General features: G+C 39.4%; 1 protein-coding gene across 3 annotated transcripts in view; it reads left to right on the top strand.

Moving 5' to 3' along the window:
• The window catches only part of LRP2 (LDL receptor related protein 2), a 177,741-nt gene that overhangs the window by 65,807 nt on the left and 90,984 nt on the right, over window positions 1-20,950 (top strand). For all 3 annotated transcript variants that reach the window (XM_074967509.1, XM_074967507.1, XM_074967508.1), the window contains exons 18-31: window positions 2,314-2,439; window positions 2,791-2,921; window positions 3,835-3,972; window positions 4,896-5,177; window positions 6,247-6,486; window positions 8,235-8,354; window positions 8,768-8,884; window positions 9,600-9,977; window positions 10,928-11,176; window positions 12,490-12,701; window positions 13,814-13,998; window positions 15,280-15,508; window positions 17,115-17,292; window positions 19,267-19,395. In XM_074967509.1, coding sequence (XP_074823610.1) covers window positions 2,314-2,439; window positions 2,791-2,921; window positions 3,835-3,972; window positions 4,896-5,177; window positions 6,247-6,486; window positions 8,235-8,354; window positions 8,768-8,884; window positions 9,600-9,977; window positions 10,928-11,176; window positions 12,490-12,701; window positions 13,814-13,998; window positions 15,280-15,508; window positions 17,115-17,292; window positions 19,267-19,395 — 2,714 coding nt within the window. The remainder of the gene's footprint in view (window positions 1-2,313; window positions 2,440-2,790; window positions 2,922-3,834; window positions 3,973-4,895; window positions 5,178-6,246; window positions 6,487-8,234; window positions 8,355-8,767; window positions 8,885-9,599; window positions 9,978-10,927; window positions 11,177-12,489; window positions 12,702-13,813; window positions 13,999-15,279; window positions 15,509-17,114; window positions 17,293-19,266; window positions 19,396-20,950) is intronic.

The following is a 20,950-nucleotide window of genomic DNA, read 5'->3' as shown; positions in this document are numbered from 1 at the left end:
GCAACTGCAGCTATGCTAAAGTGTCACTTTCACTGCATACTTTAGGTTCCTATTCCTGTTATAGAATATCTTAATGATTCTTTGCATATTTTTCTTAATTGCATCTTCATTTTTAATAACCCATTCCCCTTGGGGGCTGAGTTATCCTAAAAGTGTAGTGATGAGCTGATAAGGAACATTCTTAATCTCTAACCCTTGGAATGTGAAGCTTTATTCACTGGTAGAGTTGTGTTAAGCAGCTAAGCTCAGCTCTATGCCTGTAGGTGCATTGAAAGGTCAGGACAAAACTGTGCACATATTAATGCCTACCCTGTAAATATTAAGAAAGGAATTTGTCATCTTTTGGTTTGATTTTTCTTTTTGAATTAACTCGCACTGTACATTAAAATCTTGACAAAGATGTGGCTACCTCATGCCTAAAGGAAAAAAACATCTGAAAAGTAGAGGGTACTGGGCATAAAATAGATATTTTGCTTCTAGTGCCACTAACCGTATAGGGGTGAACCAAGGAGGTGATATATGTACTATTGAAGACTAGTAACTACACAGATCCTTGAAGCTGCTGCTCTTACCCAGCATATTGTATTCATTAACCTGTTAAATCTGGCACCTGGAGGTCACTTGCTGTGCTTGCTTTTTGCTCATTAAACATTTAGCATTGCAGAACACTGCACTCCTCCCCATCTAAAGAAATACTCTGCATTTGTTAGGGTAGTTTCCAAGATTTATAAACCTTACTCAACACACACTCTTTTTAAAGTATTTAGGAGGATGCCTCTTTCTCTTTATAGATTGTCTTTTTGGTTTAGTAACTCTCTCTCTGCTTGTTCCTTCCTTTCTCCTGCTATTCTGTATTATCTTACTCAAGTGTTGTCATAACCTTCATCTCATCTTCATCATCTTCAGCACAGGCAGTTGGTCCTTCATAATTATTTTAAGATGAGAGGAGTTCCTTGTGATCTTACAGACTCCACTTTCTGCTGCAACCATTGACTCCTGTTGTTTGTACTGTGTTGGCACTGAGTGGACCGAACAACTTTCCTCTTTCTGCTGTCTAACTAACATCTCTCTTTCTGCTCTAGGTGCTCTATTGCTTTATGAGGTTTATCTGCATGATCTTTTACTTGTGACTTTTGCCCTAATTCTGCTTTCTGTTGAAATATGCCTTTTCCCTGCAACATGTTTTTTGTATTTATGATTCATTGGTTCCTTATTGTTCGAGCTCCGCCACTTGTTTTGTAATGATTTTGGGAATCACCAAATTAGCCACTTTTAAGAGAGGCTTGTTACCTGCCAACACAATCAATTAGTAAGTTATCTGTGCAAATATATACAAAGTCTGTTGTGGTGTTCGAACTCAGCTTTCATTGTCTACCATCCACCATTTTGAATTGAGTCGCTTATCTTCTGCAAGAAATCATATTTTGGAGTATCTTTTTACTTCATCAAGGGATGGAGATTTAAGAGTGATGTGAATATATGACAATATAATAAATGAATCAGCAACGTGTGCTTCAGAGCTCTTGCTCTCATCTGTTTTATTATGACATGTAGTCATCTTGATTTGATGTTTCACCTTTAAGTCATATGCATGGAATCTTATTCTGCACCTCCCAGTTCATGTTGGTACTCTAAGTTTGTTTTGTAAAATATTGTTTCCCAGTGCTGTAGTCACTGATCTGTTACCATAAAAATATAAGTGGAAGCATTTGGTTCCCCAAATGATAACAGCGGTTTCTCTCTCCCTGTGCATAGCCTGGTTTCAGTGTCCATTAGTGCTCTGTTCACATATGCTATAATGCAGCCTAACTGCCTCAAGATTGCCTTGGCTCCTCATGAGCTTGCATCTACCATCTCTAGTTTCGAGTGTATTCATGTGTATCAAACTGTGGAAAGAGGAAGGGCCGTGGAAACTGTTTAGAGCAGTGCAAATACGTCCTCCCCTCTCTCAGGATATGCAAGGGACTCTGCTGGCTCTGGGATATGCAATTTACACCTCCCTGGGTCAGATGTAATGAATCTGGGTCCTTTCCCCTGCGTAGTTTTAGTGAATCTGGGTCCTTTTCCCCGCTTAGTTTTAGCAGAATACCTGGATGAGTATTATGAAATATATTGCTGCTGGATGGAGCCATTTCTTCCAACCAAGAGAAAATCTGATTTTTTAAAATGATTACGATGGTGTGACACAAAAAGAGCGTGCATGGTTTTTTGAATTGTGCGTTTGTTGGGTTAACCAAACTATTTCCAGTGGACAAAACCAGCTATTTCTTCATGGTTATGAATATTTCCCAGGCATTTTCTTTTTTTCCCCAGCTATATATTCTGGACAGATTGGTTCCGCCCTGCTAAAATCATGAGAGCCTGGTGTGATGGATCCCATGCCTTGCCAATTGTGAACACAACACTTGGCTGGCCCAATGGCCTAGCTATTGACTGGGGGTAAGAAAAAGACCAATGAGAAGCCACGGAGGCCTTTTGAGCAAATATGTGTTTTGTTTCTTTAAACAGTTAGGGAGCATTGTAAAAGACACCTTTGCAACTATCTTTTATTGTTTACAAGAAGCAAAAGTATGGAACACTATATTTCATACTGCATGTTGCAGTGCTTTTATTTTCTCTGGGAGCTGTATTTTTTCAAAATGTCAAAACATGAAATTTGAGATTTTCTCAGAAAAAAATTCTGAAATAACTTCATGAAAAATCTAGTCTAGGACTGTTCACTTACTGAGAAACTTATTTTTGTTTGTAAAAACGTAATTCTTTGAGATGAAACCTTTTTATTGTTTTTAGTGCTTTAAGGCTGTATTGGGTGGATGCCTTTTTTGATAAAATTGAGCACAGTACCTTTGATGGGTTAGACAGAAGGACTCTTGAACGCATTAATCAGATGTCTCATCCATTTGGCCTGACTATCTTTGGAGGTGAGTCTGGCATTGAAAAATATTAGCTGTCTATTACAATCCATAACAGTTTACCATGAAATGAGCTGAGACTGTACACGATGAAGTTTTATGCAATCTTTTGCGATGCAGGTTTTCTACAAAAACACAGTTTTGAAAGTTCCTGTAATAAAATATACTCAGTGCTGCTTGTTTACTTTTGAAGGCTGCTTTTCACACATTTGTACTGAAATCATTTGAGAACTTAAATGATTGTTCTTGTAACTAAGTTAACCTTTTCAGTGTAATATCTTGGGTACGTTACACTACTATCTGCAGCTTCTAAAAGGGTGTGATTGTGTAATCACTAGACACTAAATCATAGTCCCTGAGAGGTTCTGTGTACCTTCAGCCACCACTGACCTCCCAAGAGGTGCTCTGTACTTGCAGGATCGACTCAGTTGCATATAGGGTATGTCCTGATATTTCTAGAATGGCTCACATGATGTTAGTAAGAGTATCAGAACCTGCCCTCTCTTTGTGACATTATATTAAAAAGTTATTTTGCAAAATATCTTCAGATGCTGGAAAAGTTTATTGGCAAACAGTTTTTAATGTTGTATTAGAAGTTGAGATGGGACAAAGTCATTACATTCTGATACAGAATCAGATCTGAATTTGAGCTTGGACAAAGTCTGGGTGGGCAGGTTGGATCTGGTTTTTGGAGCAGGTATTTCTACAGATTTAGTGGCAAATCAGTTTATGGAATATCTTCCACAATGCACTATGTAATCATTTTGTACTTGCTGCCATTTTTTGTTTTTCCTGAAAGACTTAGGCATGAGAATTCATTAGATTTACATGACCAGCACTGAGGTTTTATCCAGCATTGTTTGACCTTTTGTATCATGTTGTACTATAGCTGTTACTAAGTGTTAACTGTCTTTCAATGCAGGTTATGCATATTTTACTGACTGGAGACTTGGAGGAATAGTTCGAGTGAGGAAATCAGATGGAGGAGAAATTACTATTATTAGGAGGGGCATTAGTAATATTATGCATGTAAAATCTTACGATGCTCATTCTCAGATAGGTAAGCTAGCTTGTTGTACCCACAAAAGAGTAAAAGGATTTCCCCTCTCACCTTTAAAGGTTACCCCCTTGGGCTGTGACTGATTATGTAGTTCAGTGTTCTGTGACTGGGTGTGGTTTTGCATGGGGTGTATCTGTTAGTTGTTTAATAACCTCATAAAGATGAAATTATAATTTCAGTACATTTCTGCCAAATTAATATTCATTACAACCCAATAATTCCACTTTCACAAATAAAGGGTATTTTGATTAAGCTGCACTATTTGTCTGTGACAAAAACTTGAAGACTGGACCAAACATCTTCTAAGTCATGCTGTACCATTCTTTAAATTATCACCTTTTTACATGATTGAAATTTTAATTTAGTCTTTTCACTTAGCTGAAGGTCTGTGCATTAGGTTGTTTGAATAAAGTATTACATGCAGTATGCTGGCACTGAAAAACCCACCTAGTTTAACAAAGAATGCAACAAAATCTAGCGGTGAGCCTTTCCACTTATGTAGTGCTTTTCGTTTTCAAGGTGCTGTACAAATATTGTGTCAAATCCCACTGCCTTTAGTCAGGAAGAAGTTCCAGTTTCCAGCATACATGTGTATCTGTTTCCAGACACTTGCCAGAATTGGGGCCAAAATAAGTAGCATGTTGTTAGATTTGTTTCCTACTAGGAGAAATGTGTTATTAAACACTTACTGTACTATGGGCCTGCTTGTGATCTCATTTATACCACTCTAATCCTGTTGACTTTGCAGTAGTGTGGGAGCAGAATTAAGCCCTAAATATTTTTTTAAAACTTTACCCAGATCATTTAGTTTTACATCATTAATCCACAGTTTGTTATGTTTTATGATAAACAATGTATTTTAACAGTTTCCAGATGATTACAAATTGAACATATATTAATCTCTGAGGGCATTTTCTTTTTAGGATCTAACTATTGTAATAGAGGAACAAATCCCAATGGAGACTGCAGCCACTTCTGCTTCCCAGTACCTAATTTTCAGAGGGTTTGTGGCTGTCCATATGGTATGAAGCTGGGTTCTAATCAGCTGACATGTATTGAAGATCCATCAAATGAGCCACCCACTTTGCAGTGTGGTTCCTATTCATTTTCCTGTGGCAATGGAAGATGTGTGCCAAGATACTACCAGTGTGATGGTGTTGATGATTGTCATGATAACAGTGATGAACAAAACTGTGGCTCACTAAGTAAGTAGTCCTTCTAATTTACCGTTAGTGATACTTGCACTGCAGACAGTTTTGGTGGCTCAGTCTGCATTGATTTTTAGTGCTTATTTGAGGACAAATCTTAGAAGTCTTCCTAATTCATGTGACTAGTCCCACTGGAGTTACATGAATACGGGATATATAATTGGGCCCCTAGAGCTTAGACAATACATCTTTTGACTGAAAAAGGGGGCTTGCAGTGTCACAAGAGTGGCTTTTTCTAGGAGATTTCCATTAGTAAACTTTAAGGGATTAGTAAGTCTGCAAGGTACTACAAGAATAGCTGCTTGTGATATTTTGATATTTCTGCTCCCAGATGAAATTAGTAAATGCAGAGGCTTGTGGATGCTTGAACAAAATTGTGTCAGGGTTTGGATTCTGGGTAAAGGTTTGGAAAGGTTTTTATTTTATCTCCCTGAGTTCTCCCAGGCCTGTTGCCTGTATGTCTTTTCTCCCATTCCACAGTAAAGTGAATTAAGAGTGCACTTTCAGCCTTTACTGTTCATTTCCTGGCTTTGCTGTAAATTAGCTCAAACATGCAAAGTGTTTAAATTTGTTGATCAAAAATAAACTGTGAGAGTAGTAGGAGAATTACTGTTGATGATATAATACAGACAAGATACTGGATGAATGCCACATATTTATTTGGTGGTTGACATCTTCAAGGTGGTTTATAAGCAAGAGTCTCATTGACTTTACTGGGAGTTGCATGTATGTAACTGAAGGTAGAATCTGGATCTGTACTGTTACAGGAGAAAAACTAAGATGTCATTCTGGTGAGAATGAAGGAGCAAGTGACTTTTCTTCTTTTTTTGATTGTTTTGAAATATTTTTTAAAACTTTTACCTTACCATTAATAATTACAATTTAAAAAATTGTTCTAAGAATGTATTTCTTAAAATTACTGATGGTTTCTTGCCATAAATAATGGTTTTGATATAAGTTTTAGAAATTGCATAATTACATTTACAGTCCTTGAATGTGTTTTCAAGGAAGGCAAGTTTTGGAGCTATTGCTGTACAAATGTTTTCATATATTGTTTCTTGTTTAGATAATTCTTGTGCTTCATCAGCCTTTACCTGTGGCAATGGACAGTGCATTTCAGGTCGCTGGCGTTGTGACAAACATAATGACTGTCTTGATGGCAGTGATGAACAGCACTGTCCTACTCAGGGTCCCACTTCATGTCCTGTAAACTTGTTCACCTGTGACAATAGCAGGTGTATTCCCAGGATCTGGCTATGTGATACAGATAATGATTGCGGTGATGGGTCAGATGAAAAAAATTGCAGTAAGTGTCAGAATTATCTGGTTTGCAGTACAGTGTGTATAGATTACATATGACTACATAAATATATGTATATGTGTATACGAGAGGGATAAATATGTTCAGAAGGAAAGAAAGAACCAATATGGAACTTGGAATAATACTATTCCATCTTATGAGACTTGGAAAAGTCAACATACATTCAAATATTAAGACCCCATGGAATTACAAAGCAGTCACTATTAACAATGATGTAATTGTGACAACTATATTGCCCTGAATTTTGGTATCTGCAAAACCCCATTGCATTGCAGTTTACAAAATCAAAGAAACTAAGGTGCAGTGTTGTAAACACTTACATACAGGAGTGGTGCCATCAACTAGTCCAGGGTGGGCAAACTTTTTGGCCCGAGGGCCACATCTGGGTATGCAAATTGTATGGCGGGCCATGAATGCTCACAAAATTAGGGGTTGGAGTGCGGGACGGGGTTAGGGCTCTGGCTGGGAGTGCAGGCTCTGGGGTGGGGCCAGAAATGAGGAGTTCAGGGGGCGGGAGGGGGCTCTGGGCTGGGTCAGGGGGTTGGGGTGCGGGTGGGGGCGGTGAGGGCTCCGGCTGGGGATGCGGGCTCTGGGGTTCAGGAGGGTGGGACTGTAGGGTTCGGAGGACAGGAGGGGGATCAGGGCTGCGGCAGGGTGTTGGGGCGCTGGAGGGGGTCGGGGTGCAGGCTCTGGGTGGTACTTACCTCAAGCAGCTCCCGGAAGCAGCAGCATGTCCCCTCTCCGGCTCCTATGTGGACACGCGGCCAGGAAGTTCTGCGCACTGCCCCATCTGCAAGCACCACCCCTGCAGCTCCCATTGGCCATGGTTGCCGGTCAATGGGAGCTGCAGGGGCGGCGGTTGGGGCCAGGGCAGTGTGGGGAGCCCCCTGGCTGTCCCTACACGTAGGAGTTGGAGAGGGGACATGCTGCTGCTTCCGGGAGCCGTGTGGAGCCATGGCACACATGGAGCGGGGCAAGCCCCGAACTCCGCTCCCCGGCAGGAGCTCGAGGGCTGAATTAAAATGTCTGAAGGGCCGGATGTGGCCCCTGGGCCATAGTTTGCCCACCCCTGGACTAGTCTATTGATAGGAAGGCCCCATCAGATGATAAAGGGTGACTGTTTTCACCCAGCAATAGCTCACAGAATTTTTGCAATGAAATAAGAGCGTAAGCTCTCTGGTCACCCTTCTGCAAGTCTCCTTCTCACAGGTTGGAGTCCTGGTTAGAAAGAGAATGGAGATCAGTTGTTCTTCATGTCTACTAAGGGTAGGACAAGAAGTAATCATCTTAATCTGCAACAAGGGAGATTTAGGTTAGATATTAGGAAAAACTTCAAGGATAGTTAAGCACTGAACAGATTACTTAGGAGGTTGTGAATCCCCTTCATTGGAGGTTTTAAGAACAGGTTAGACAAAGACCTGTCGGGGTGGTCTAGATATACTTGGTCCTGCCTCAGTGCGGGGGGCTGGACTCGATGACCTTTTGAGGTCCCTTCCAGCCCTACATTTCTATGATTCTATGGTCCTATTTTGCATGACTTCCAACCTGCATCTAAATAAATCATTACCTTGTACTAATGTTTATGGTGGAATGTTTTTAATTTATCTTGCTGTTAGCTGTTAGATAACATGCATAGCTAAGAGAGTTGATTCTGATGTCTTCATGTTCTGACCATTTTCCTGGTTCAAGGTAGAAAGGCGAGAAAGCAAACACCTTTATTTTGCTCTTAATAGATTTTACAGGGACATGTGAACCTGGTCAATTTCAGTGTCCTGACCATCGCTGCATTGACCCATTTTATGTTTGTGATGGGGACAAGGATTGTGTAGATGGAGCAGATGAGCGTGATTGCAGTAAGTATAATTTCCCTTGTAAACAGGGTTATTTATGAATTTGTTTGTTGCACATGCTGGTTTCTTTGGACTCTCTCATGCCGTGTAAGCACAGGCTTAGTGGGTTTGGCATGGAGCTGCTCAGAGAGGCGAAATTCCTCCTAAAATTCCCCAATGTGTATGAGTAGTATGTCCATTGCTGGGTGAGTTGGTGCAGAGTGCTAGCAACCTGCTTTCTCTCTGCCCCTGGGGGGGAATCTGGTTTCACAGGGGGTGCAAAGGCTTTATCGTTTCTGTGCTCCAGAGAGCAAGAGACTACAATAAAGCCTGGATTTCTTGCGTTTCCCTATCTTTTGTACCTACAGACAAGATGGGGACAATCTAGCCCTTTATAAGGTAATAGCTAATGCAATACTGTATTTATTCATTTGTAGTATACAACTGTAGTGCCTCAGAGTTTAAATGTGCAAGTGGAGACCAATGCATCAGTACTTATTACCAGTGTGATGGTGTTTTTGACTGCAATGATCACTCAGATGAGACTGGTTGTCGTAAGTACACTATACTGCATAGACATTAAAATAAAGGCTCTGGTTATTAAAGTTAATAAAAACTGTATCTCACCCACTATTATCACCTCAAAACTACTTTCAAAATACTTAGTCTAAAAATATTTCTCCCAGGCAGAAATTCTGCATACAGTAGGTTCCAGCCAAGAGCCAATTTTCTGGCATAGGCTAGAGTCTTCATTCTTTGTGGATCCAAACCGTGAATGGGGGGCTTGGCATTTTATAATATTTTGAATTATGATACTTTTTTGAAATCTCATAACCCACAAGAGCTAGACCGTAACTGAAGCTTAAAACACTTTGTAATTTGAGCTAGTTCCTTTGAGTAATTTTGTACATTAAAATTAATGAAGATTTTGAGGTATAACGAGCAGATAATTGCTGTTTTAAAGACTTGTAGCAATTTGTGTGAGTCTCTGCATGCGTGTGCATATTAAAGTGTACATACCCAACACAGTGTGAAAAGTGAATGAAACTACCTGGTTTTTGCATTAAAAAAGTAGCAAAAGTATTTAGGAGAGTCTAAAACTTCATGTCTGTAGCCAGACTTGGACCTGTGGCAAGTGGGTACAATTCTATTGACTTCTCAAGAATTGTACCCACTTGTACCAGAGTTGAATTAGACCCATTGTACAGTATTTGCATCTCCATTTGAGCATGTAAATACTTTCCTTAACACCAAATATCACTCTTCTAGCTACAAGACCACCAGGGATGTGCCATCAGAATGAGTTCCAGTGTCAGTCTGATGGCAATTGCATTCCTGCTAACTGGGAGTGTGATGGCCATCCTGACTGTGCAGATGGCTCAGACGAACATCAAAGATGTCCTGCCAGGACCTGTCCTCCATCTCTTTTCCGCTGTGATAATGGAAACTGCATCTATCGCGCGTGGATTTGTGATGGTGACAATGACTGCAGGGATATGAGTGATGAGAGAGATTGTCCCACTCAGCCTTTCCGGTGCCCCAGCTGGCAGTGGCAATGTCCAGGTCACAGCATTTGTGTGAATCTGAGCAAAGTATGTGATAACGTCGCAGATTGTCCTAATGGAGCTGATGAATCCCCACTCTGCAGTAAGTTGCTGTTTAGCATATACAATAGTCTAGAAACTTTTGTGCTGTTTCAAAAAGTTATGCAATACAGTGAGCATCATCACGGTTTCTTGGTTGTATATTCAGCATAGAAACATTTCTAGCAGAAAATGCACGATTCACTCAGAAACGTGTTGGGATTCAATATGAAGCTTGGTTAAGTGTGAATCTCAGACCGGTGAACTGCACCTTGCAGTAGAAAGGAATTCCAGTGAATTCTCTCCATGTGATTGTGAGCCCAATCTTGCATTCTTTATTCAGTGGAGCTCCATTGACTTCAGCAGAGATTTTGTTTTATTGAGGAGTAAAATATTGGACCCTATTTGCTTATGCTTTACATTTAAAAAATGGAACTTGATCAAATATGCTGTCATTTAAAATTAAATTGGATTCAATCTTTAATATTTTCTTAGATATTTCTAACTTTGTTTTTCTGATTTTAATCTAAAACCCATGAGTGAGCAGAATTTGTGTTATGTTGATTGTGACTGTTGATTTTCACTTAAGTGTAACTTCTTTCTTTCTTTCCTTGCTTCCTTCCTCTCTTTAATCAATGCACGCTCTCAGATGAACCCCAGCCAGGTATGATTATGAAATATATTAAATTGTATAATATTTTAGTTTCCCATTTGCACTGTAAATGATTTATGTACTTCCAGCTAACTCTGCTTTTAAGCATTATAGAACTTTAGGAAAGCACTCTTATGTTTTGAATTCCTTTTACATGATAGTGACAAATATTACTAACATACTTTACTTTTTATGAATTATACATATTATACTTTAATGTGATGAATAAAGATTCTGGCCGCATTCTCAATAATTGGCAGTTGCATGGGTATATTGGAAAGCAGAATGTGGCTCATAGTGCAAATGTACAGGATTGACGCAAGAATAGAAAATCTGCTTGTTTCCCCTCACCCCTGTTTCAGATCAGGAGAGTTGCTCTGACAATAATGCTGGCTGTACTCACGAATGCATTCAAGGGCCCTTTGGAGCTCAGTGTACATGTCCAGTCGGATACTATCTTGCTAATGACTCCAAGACCTGTGAAGATATTAATGAATGTGACCCTCCAGGCTTTTGCAGTCAGCGTTGTTACAATGAAAGAGGGTCTTCGAGGTGTTACTGTGATGAAGGATACATTTTAGAAGCCAATGGAAGGACTTGTAAAGCTGCAGGTGAGGAATACTGATATAAAATCCAAAACAGTGGCTAGGGGGTTTAGGTACACTCCACAGCATCATGTACACAGACATTTTGATAATGCTACAAACCCCCTGTTTTACAAGAGGTTATAAAAATAGTCATTTTAAATAATTCCTGGCATATAACCCCGGATAGTAAAACTGTTAGCTGTGAGGCTAGCTAGTAATTATCATCCTTTTCAATATGCTTGAAATGGATTGTTCTGCGTTTCTAATGTTGGGATTGTGAAAGTACATTTTGGAAGAAGGTGTTTAGTGGGTGTGCAGATGCTCAGCACCTCTCAGGTTTTGACCTATTGAGTAAAATTTGCCTCTGGGCAGATTGCAAGGTCTATGAACTACTTAAGTCCCAGCCTTACATAAGACTTAAATATTGCTTTGGGCTGGCCTTCTGTAGAACAGCAAATGTCACCCACTAGTCGTCATTCTCCATTGTCTTGTAGTCTCTTCATGGCACTCCGGAAGTACAAAGGAGCCACAAACGCAGTGGATCTGGTCACCAGAGTATTCCCCTGTGATGCGGGAATCCCCAGATGGTGGAGCAGCTCTGCACCACACTCCTTGCAGACTGTGTGGTTAGAGAAGGGGCATGGCAGTGGCACTTAGTCAATTACTGCCTGCTGGAGCGATGGGTCTTTGACATCATGGGCAGCTGTATGTTAGAATGGCCCTGAAGATGCCCTGACTTATGCTGGGGGCCAGCCGGTCCTAGTATGGCCCTAGAAAAGTGGCTACTTTAAGGCTACCTTTGACCCACCACCTTCATTCTTGTACCAAACATAGCTTGGCTGAAACAAATAACTGGGATAATTGGGTGGTACTCCTCAACACACACTATAGACAAAATATACATCGTGTATTCAATATCTACATTATAGGTCATGCAGGTAACATTGTTTATCGTGCAGGTTGACCAACGGCTCCCATTTTCAGTTGCTTATAACGTTTGCCAAATTTTTCGCTGTTCTGGCTGAAATATTCCTTACGAGATGTCTGCCTCAGGCTGTTTTTTTTTTTTTGAAAGTTTCAACAGAAATGATTTAGACACTTTCAAGAACAAAATTAGGGAAAAGTTCATTATTTTGCCCGTATTAAAAATGTAAACAGCTTGCTTTATTAAGAAACTGTAGCACCTCCATACTTTGGCATGAGAAAAACCCACTCCAGTTTGGCCAAATTATAAATTTTAGTGGTTCATTTTCCTCCCCTAGAAAAACATTCTGAATGGTTTATGGGGTTACTATTGCATAGCTTATTTGTTTGCATTCATTTCTTTTCTTTTGCAGAGTCTGGGAATCTTCTCTTACTAGTGGCAAGCCGTAACCAAATTGTTGTAGACAACATCACCTCTCAGGCACACAGCATTTATTCTCTGATTCGAGATGGGAGGAATATAGTAGCTATTGATTTTGATTCAGTCACTGGTCGCATCTATTGGTCTGACACCACACAAGATAAGATTTGGAGTGCTTATCAAAATGGCACAGACCGAAAAATAGTAAGTCTCTTGGGGAATGTTGTCTTTTATTTCTTTTCATTATGTAAAGGACGAGAGTATATACTATACCTTCCATTAACAAAGATGGAAGATGCAGTGTTTGTCCCATGTTTATAGAGACACCAGGTGCGTGAGGTAATATCTTTTATTCAGCCAACTTCTGTTGGTGAAATAGACAAGCTTTCGAGCTACGCAGAGCTCTTTTTCAGGTCTGGGAAAGGTACTCAGGGCATGTCTACACTTAAAACTCTGCATCGGCACAGCTGCTGTGCTTAAGGGCTTGTCTGCACTGGCACTTTACAGCGCTGCAACTTTCTCGCTCAGGGGTGTGAACTCTTCCCCCCCCCCACCCCACCCCCCCGAGCGCTGCAAGTTTCAGCGCTGTAAAGTGCCAGTGTAGATAGTGCACCAGCGCTGGGAGCCACGCTGCTCATGGAGGTGGTTTTTTTATAGTGCATCTGAAGAAGTGGGTTTTTTACCCACAAAAGCTTATTCCCAAATAAATCTGTTAGTCTTTAAGGTGGCACCGGACTCCTTGTTGTTTCTGTGTAACCTTGACTCTCTCACCAACAGAAGTTGGTCCAATAAAAGATATTACTTCACCCACCTTGTCTCTCTAAAGATGTAAGAGGCAGCTCTCCGTGTATTGTAATGAAAAGGAAGGTAACTTAAAGAAAGTGAAGCGGTTCATGATTTGCAGGAAGTAAGTTTAAAATTCCATAGATGATAAAGCACTTTTACATATAACATTTTGAAAGAGAAGCTAAAGTTGTTAGGAAACACACAGACACGCACACACTACAGATAGTCTTGCACGTATTAAGGCTATGCTGACATTATTCCAACCCTTTCTTGGTGCCAGATTGTAAACCCTTCTTACTGCTAGTGGGCCATTACTCACCCAAGTAGTCCCATAGACGTCAATAGGACTACTCAGGTAATTGCTCACCAATGGGAGCATGGGATTCATAGACTGGCCCTTATTTTGTATAAGAAATCTAAAGGGTAAAGGTTACTTGTGTCCTCTTTTTTCTACAGCTTTTTATAAAATGTTACCAATATTGAATTATAATTATTTAATGCCAACTAACTCTTTGATGTTTTTTTAACAGGTGTTTGACAGTGGTGTCACCGTGACTGAAAGTATAGGGGTAGACTGGGTAGGTCGCAATCTTTACTGGACAGACTTTGTTCTGGAAACAATTGAAGTCTCTAGAATGGATGGGAGCCACAGGACTGTGCTGATTAGTGAAAATATAACAAACCCAAGGGGACTAGTGTTAGATCCCAGAATTAAGTAAGATTTATTTTTTTGTTTTTAAAAAATAAAGTATTTTATAATGATTTCAATGGTAAAATTATTTTAATTTGTACCCAAAGTGCAATATTTAAGATGTAACCAAGTTTATCGTAATTGTAAATAACAATTAGGGTTTGGATTCTAGGAAATTTCAAGTTTACTAAACTAAGTTTGTTCACAAGTCTCAGTTACAGCAAACACTTAAGCTTATTCAAACCACAGTATAATACAGCCATTTGTTAACTGTCTTTCACCTTAATTACTGTCTTTGTTATCTTGAAACAGACGTTATAACACTTACTTGTATGAAGTCTTGTTGTAGCTGTGTTGGTCACAGGATATGGGAGAGACAAGATGGGCGAGATAACACCTTTTATTGGATCAACTTCTGTGGTCTCTCTCACCAACAGAAATCGGTCCAATAAAAGATATTGCCTCACTCACCTTGTCTCTCTAATAACACTTATTTCTCAGATGAGAGCTTATGCTTTATAATGTTAATATGTTGTGGTTATTCAGCGTTGCATCACATAGCTACTTACCATCTAATGTGTCATGCCTGTATAGCAAAGAGCTGGTTCTGTTGCACGCTGAAAACATTTACACTACATTCATTTGGGAGAGCTGCCGGTAACTCATTAAGTGCTTTCCCATCTGAAGATGTGACAAAACAGTCAGTGCTGAATATTAGTGGCGGATGAATTTCTCCCCCACTATTTGTGTACTGCTGCTGACTGTACTGAATAGTGGAAGGTAAACTGACAAACCCCTGCGTCCATATACTGTTTTATTAGCAGAGCGTTGGCAATCTACTGTGCTCTCTAACAGCTTGAGCTCTGAACTATGCTGTCAATCATGCTGAGCTGCTCAGTTACAATAATATGGTAGCTGTATAGGGGACACACCATGAAAGACACAAATATCTATTTTATTAAGTTGGCATTAAGCAGTTCAGGAGTTGGAATGTAAACCATTTTATCTAAGAGTTGAAAAATAATTACATGATTATAAAATAACTTCCAGTTAGAATTACCAATTATGTATTAAAGCTATAGCAGAAAACATGTTTAAAAATGTTTTATTATAAAAAAGTTATGGCTACACTTCTTTTGAAAAAGAAGTATCCTAATCCATTAATCCTACATTGATTTCAGTAGTGTTTATTGCGTAGTATATTTCGTAAGTGTCATTTTATTTTTGTCTAAAAAGACTTTCTCTGAAATTTCTCAATATCCAAATAATTTTTCTCGATCAGTAACCACACATTATTTTTTACAGTGCTCATGTGATGTTCTGGACAGACTGGGGCCAAAATCCTCGAATTGAAAAAGCTAGCATGGATGGCACAATGCGAACAGTTATCATTAGTGATAAAATCTACTGGCCCAATGGACTTTCCATTGATTACCCAAATAAACTGCTTTACTTTGCTGATGCCTATCTTGATTATATTGATTTTTGTGATTACAATGGAAACCACAGGCGACAGGTGGTAGCAAGTGACTTGGTAAGACAATAGTAATGAAAAAAACTGTTTCCCATGGTTCTAAGGTTCTTTTATGGCCCCCATTACAGATGGGAACTAAGAGATTAAGTGAGTTGCCAAAGGTCATATAGCAGATCAGGAAATTGAAATTGGGGTCCTGAGTCCAGGCTAGTGACCTCAACACTTCATCTCATCCGGCTCTGTTTAATAGCATGAAGTCTAAGGGCCCTATCCTCCATTGCTACTAAACTCAGTGCATTGGATGAGCTGAATATGTTATGTAGAGGTTTGAACAACATAAGGGACATTCTCACCAACAATGAGACTGCCACAGTATGCTCTGTGCTACTGCTCTGTGTTGCTAATACTCGCTATTGAGAGGAGCAGATGAGGAAACTATCGTCATGGTATGAGTTCCAGTGTGGTGGCAGCTAATATCTGCTACTATACTTCAGGTCATCATTGGTAGCTCGCATCTCCATCTCCTCATGGTTCACATTGTTACTTGCAGCACAACTTTGCCCATGGCTGCCTATCCACATGTTATACCACCTATTTAGTTACAAGCAGGATTCAGTACTTTATGTAGTGCTGAACAGGTTTATCAGCTAATGCTATTAGAAACGTAGAAGTATGTGAGGATTAATGTATGGAATTCCTCTTAATGCTAATAAGAATTACATTCACAAATCTTTCCATATTAAAACAGGAATCTGTCCCTTTATATGGGATAGAAAATATGAAATAAATCTGTAATATGTGATATGCATATGTAATACATAATATAAGATCTATTTGGAGTGGACATAACGGAAGTTAACTGTCCATTTTGTGTGGTTTAGTTTATTAAGTGGATAAAAGGTGTGTGTCTCAGAGTGAGTGTGTGTATGTAGGGGGAACAAACCGGTCCGTGTTCTTTTTTCAGTTATAGTCTTGGCAACAGTTGCCCTAATTGTGGATTGCATAAACATGAGTTCTCTGTACTGCAGTATGAAGGATGTGTTAAATCCTCAGCTACTATAAATAAGCATAACTCAATTTAAATCAATGAAGCTACTTAGATTTACAACAATTGAAGCTCTGGCCCTACTTTTCTATGGCAGGACAAACCAGTTCTTGTTAAATTGGACCACTATAATCCTCAGCCCTCTTTTTTAACCCAAACCTAATTTTCCCCAGATTTGGATAAGCGACCCTCTACAACAGGCCAGTAAGCAACAGGGGATTTCAAAGGTACAAAGGGCACCCAACTCCCATTGACTTTTCCACTCATGCCTTTGAAAATCTACACCCCCCCCTTTATTTTAATAGGCTCCTCTGTTCTACCCTTACAACATCTGACAGTTCTATTGATCTTCCAGGCTATGCATCTTATATTTTGCAATGACAGACGAATGTTTATTTACCAAGTGCTTTTTCATTTAAAAACTTCTTTTTTTCCAGAAAAGCAATTAGCACCTATCATCAGGTGACAGAGGAGAGGGTAAATCATTTGTATTCCTATGGAAGGATCTGTGTGGGTGACAACTGTTATGTTCTCCACCGTGCTTAGCTCTGCTGTTATTTCAGTGCAAGTGCCGGATAATAATACCAATGGAACTGAATTGGTAAATATTCTTGCTTTTAGGTATTACGGCATCCACATGCTCTGACTGTCTTTGAAGATTTTGTGTATTGGAGTGACCGATACACTAATCGAGTCATTCGGGCCAACAAGTGGCATGGAGGAAACCAAACAATTATGATTTATAACATTCACCAGCCTTTGGGAATTGTTGCAGTCCATCCTGTTAAACAGCCTGGTGGTAAGTCACACAAAGCAACTTTGACAACACAAAAGCAAAATCTGCTATATGCATATTCATAAACACAATTGGAATCATTCATGCCAACAAAGGGCATGACTTAAAATAAGATGACATTGCTAATGGTATTCCCTGGCTGTTGGGGGTTGATCCAGTCCATCCATCCTGGTGGTCAATTAAACAAAGTAGTCTTGCCAACACAAACTCAAAACAGGCAAAATGTGTAGTAAGGAATTGGTATCTGGAGTTTCTCTGTTATTTATTTTTATCTTATTTATTTCTTTATTTTAAGACAACTGACACCTTAGAATGCATTTTATTTAGTAAAACGTCTCTGGTTGGAATAGGTGGGTGAATTGATTGCACACAATTATGTCACTTTTTTAGATGAGATCTCTTGCTTCTTAAACACTTTTACTTTGATTCATAGTGAAAAGGAAAGGGAAAAGAATGGTGCTATTCCATGGTGTGCCCACACCTTGAATACTATGTGCAGCTCTGGTCATCCCATCTCAAAAAAGATATATTAGAATTAGAAAAAGTACAGAGAAGAGAAACAGAAACTATTGGGGGTCTGGAACAGTTTCCATACCGGGAGAGAGTAAAAAGACTGGGACTGTTCATCTTAGAAAAGAGATGACTAAGGGACGATATGGTAGATGTCAATAAAATCATGAATGATATAGAGAAAGTGAATAGGGAAGTGTTATTTATCCCTTCATGTAACACAAGAAGCAGGGGTCACCAAATGAACTGAATAAGCAGCAGGTTTAGAACAAACATAAGGAAGTACTTCTTCACACAACGCATAGTCAACCTGTGGAACTCATTGCTGGAGGTATGTTATGAAGGCCAAAAGTATAACTTTGTTCAAAAAATAATTAAGTAAGTTCGTGGAGGTTATGTCCTTCAATGGCTATGTGCCAAGATGGTCAGGGTGCTCTGGGTGTCCCTAAGTCTCTGACTGCCAGAAGCTGAGACTGGGTGATAAAGTATGGATCTCTCGTTAATTGCCCTATTCTGTTCATTCCCCTGAAGCATCTGGCATTGGCCGCTGTCAGAAGACAGAATACTGAGGTAGATGGACTATTGGCCTAACCCAGTATGGTTGTTCTTATGTTCTTATATTAATCTACTGTATTATTCTTCTCTATCTTGAGTTCTGGTTTTATGCTGCTGCCTTACTGCTGTTTTGTTAATCTCTTTAATTTTCAGTAGGTTTTAAATTAGAAATGATGACATTTTATCCTTGAGTTTCTAGGCCTCTCAGAGTAGCTAGATTAGCCTCCTGCTAATTGTTAGGGGTAGCTTCAAAACATGATTTCACTATGTGAAGATCACTCTTCATGAGAACTCCTCTTTAGTGGCAAGCGTGTGGGATTAAACAAAGCAATCTAACTTGGAAATGCAATAAGTAGATCTGTGGTGATCAGAGAGACCATGTTCTCTCTGTAATTTGCATTTTAAAAATTTAGTCTGGGATTTTCAAAGAGATCCATGGAGTTAGGCAATCAACTCCCACTAAAATTGAATGGGATTTGAGCACTGCTTTTAAAATCCAGGCCTTGAGAATTAATTTAAAACCCCCTACATTTGCCATTAATGATAAGGTTAGCATGATCATGGACTGGGAATTCTGCACCCCTTGCCATGCAGGGACATCAGACATTGCAGATGGACTCCAATGTTCTGCATTATTCAAATGAAATGAAATGGCTGGTATGTCAACAGCACTGTTGTTTTAACAAACAGCGTGGGAAGATTATTCAGTGTTACAGTGTCTTAGTGCATTCCTGGTTCCAGAAAATGTAGTCCCTGCATTTAAAGAAATACAAGTAAAGTAATGTAGTGGACCCAGTCTAACAGTTTTAACTTTTATAGGATTAGGACCTAAATAGACATTGACTCAGAGTGTATGCATACAGAACTTCATGACCTATTGTAGATTTACCAGTGCTTTCTTTTTAATCTCAGGTATCAATTCTTGTGCATCATCTTCCTGTAGCCACCTGTGCTTGCTTTCTTCATCAGGGCCACGGTTTTATTCTTGTGCCTGCCCTTCAGGATGGACACTTTCTCCTGATAATGTGAACTGCATGAGAGGTAAGACCATAATAGCCAGAGATGCAAAAAAATAAAACAAGCAAAGAAAAAAACCCTGTTAGATCATTGTCCATTCCTCTGCCAGGGCAGGATGTACCACACAAAATGGTGGACTGCTATTTGTGGAAAATATATCCTACATCATTTTAGGCAGTTCGCATGGAATGTACTTTTTCTTGAAGACTTGGGGCCAAATTTTTGCAAGAGCTCTGGGCCAGATTTTCAAATGCTCAGCACTCACAATCTCTGGGGGCAGATTTTTGAAAGCACTCAGCTCCCATTTAGGCACCTACAAAGGAGCCAGATATTTTAAAAAACATTCAGCACATTGGGTGTTTTTGACAGAAATACTAGTGAAAAGAGTTAATTTTTAGTAAATATTAGAGAATATTAACAGAACGTTGAACTTTTTTTTGACTATTCAGACTAGACACCTCATTCTAAGACTTGTAGTAATCCAATCAGAGAACCAAAGGAATAGCATGTTGTATGTATTATGTTGTATGTAATACATGTCATATATATTAGTGTGTAACTAATAATGCCTAATTGCTGAGGTTGGCAAGAGATGAATTATGGAGAACAACCGAAACTGTTGCAACATGCACTCTACTGTTCCTTGGCTAAAAATTCTGAGTATGAAGTTCAGGACCTCTAGAGGCACAAACTAGTATTACAAATACATGTGATATGGGATAATCAAAAGTAAGGATTTCAGATATAAGATAATTACACTGATTTGCCCTGGACCAATCTGCAGACCAAGGATTGTTTGCAGAAGTCATTCAGCAAATTAATTTTCTAAAAATTCAAGAAAATCATAAATTGCTTGGAGGGAATTCATGACCAGAAAAAGAGACTAAAGTAGTCAAAGAAAGCATTTGCTGTGAATTGTTCACTTAGCTCTGGAGATGTGCAAAGTCCTTTGGTGTGTTTCTCAAGGGGAAGCTCCAGAGCACGTGACATTTAGGGTGGAAATGCTTCTGGGTTAAGCAGAGAGTGGGGTTCTCTGACTAATTCAGTAGGCACCTCCTAACTCTCTGAGTTTTCAAGGGAAAATCAGTGGTGCTTCCCCCCCCACACCCCGAATAGATTCTTAAGCAGTGTATTCTTCAAAGAGCCATATCGATTTCCCCTTACTATAAGAAACAATAAACTAAATAAAGTGTTTTAAGTGTATGTGCACCACACATTTGTTTTTACAATCTGGAGAGAAGGGCGCTACTCATGGAAGTATGCACTATACTCTAGAGTAAGAGGGTGTAGGGATGGGCTTAGAGAGAGTACCATGAAAGAGATAGATTACACCTGTGGTCAAGCAAGCATGCACATGAGAAATGTTATGCATGTTTGCAAGTGTTTGCAGGATCTTTTATGCCACTGTATCTAGCCAACGGGTCAAAATATTTGGAAAGTCTTATTCTTTCTTCCTAGACCATAAACGAGGGGCATACTGTGACATTTCCTAAATCCATTTATTTACCATTGTGACCTTTTTCTAAATTCCATAGCTGTGCAATACATAGAATTGTGCAACAAAAAGGGATCTGTAGAA

The sequence above is a fragment of the Natator depressus genome, chromosome 11 (assembly GCF_965152275.1).
Source record: "Natator depressus isolate rNatDep1 chromosome 11, rNatDep2.hap1, whole genome shotgun sequence".
Classification (NCBI taxonomy): domain Eukaryota; kingdom Metazoa; phylum Chordata; order Testudines; family Cheloniidae; genus Natator; species Natator depressus.
The sequence above is the reverse complement of the archived record's forward strand: the minus strand, read 5'-3'. Positions and strand labels throughout refer to the sequence as shown.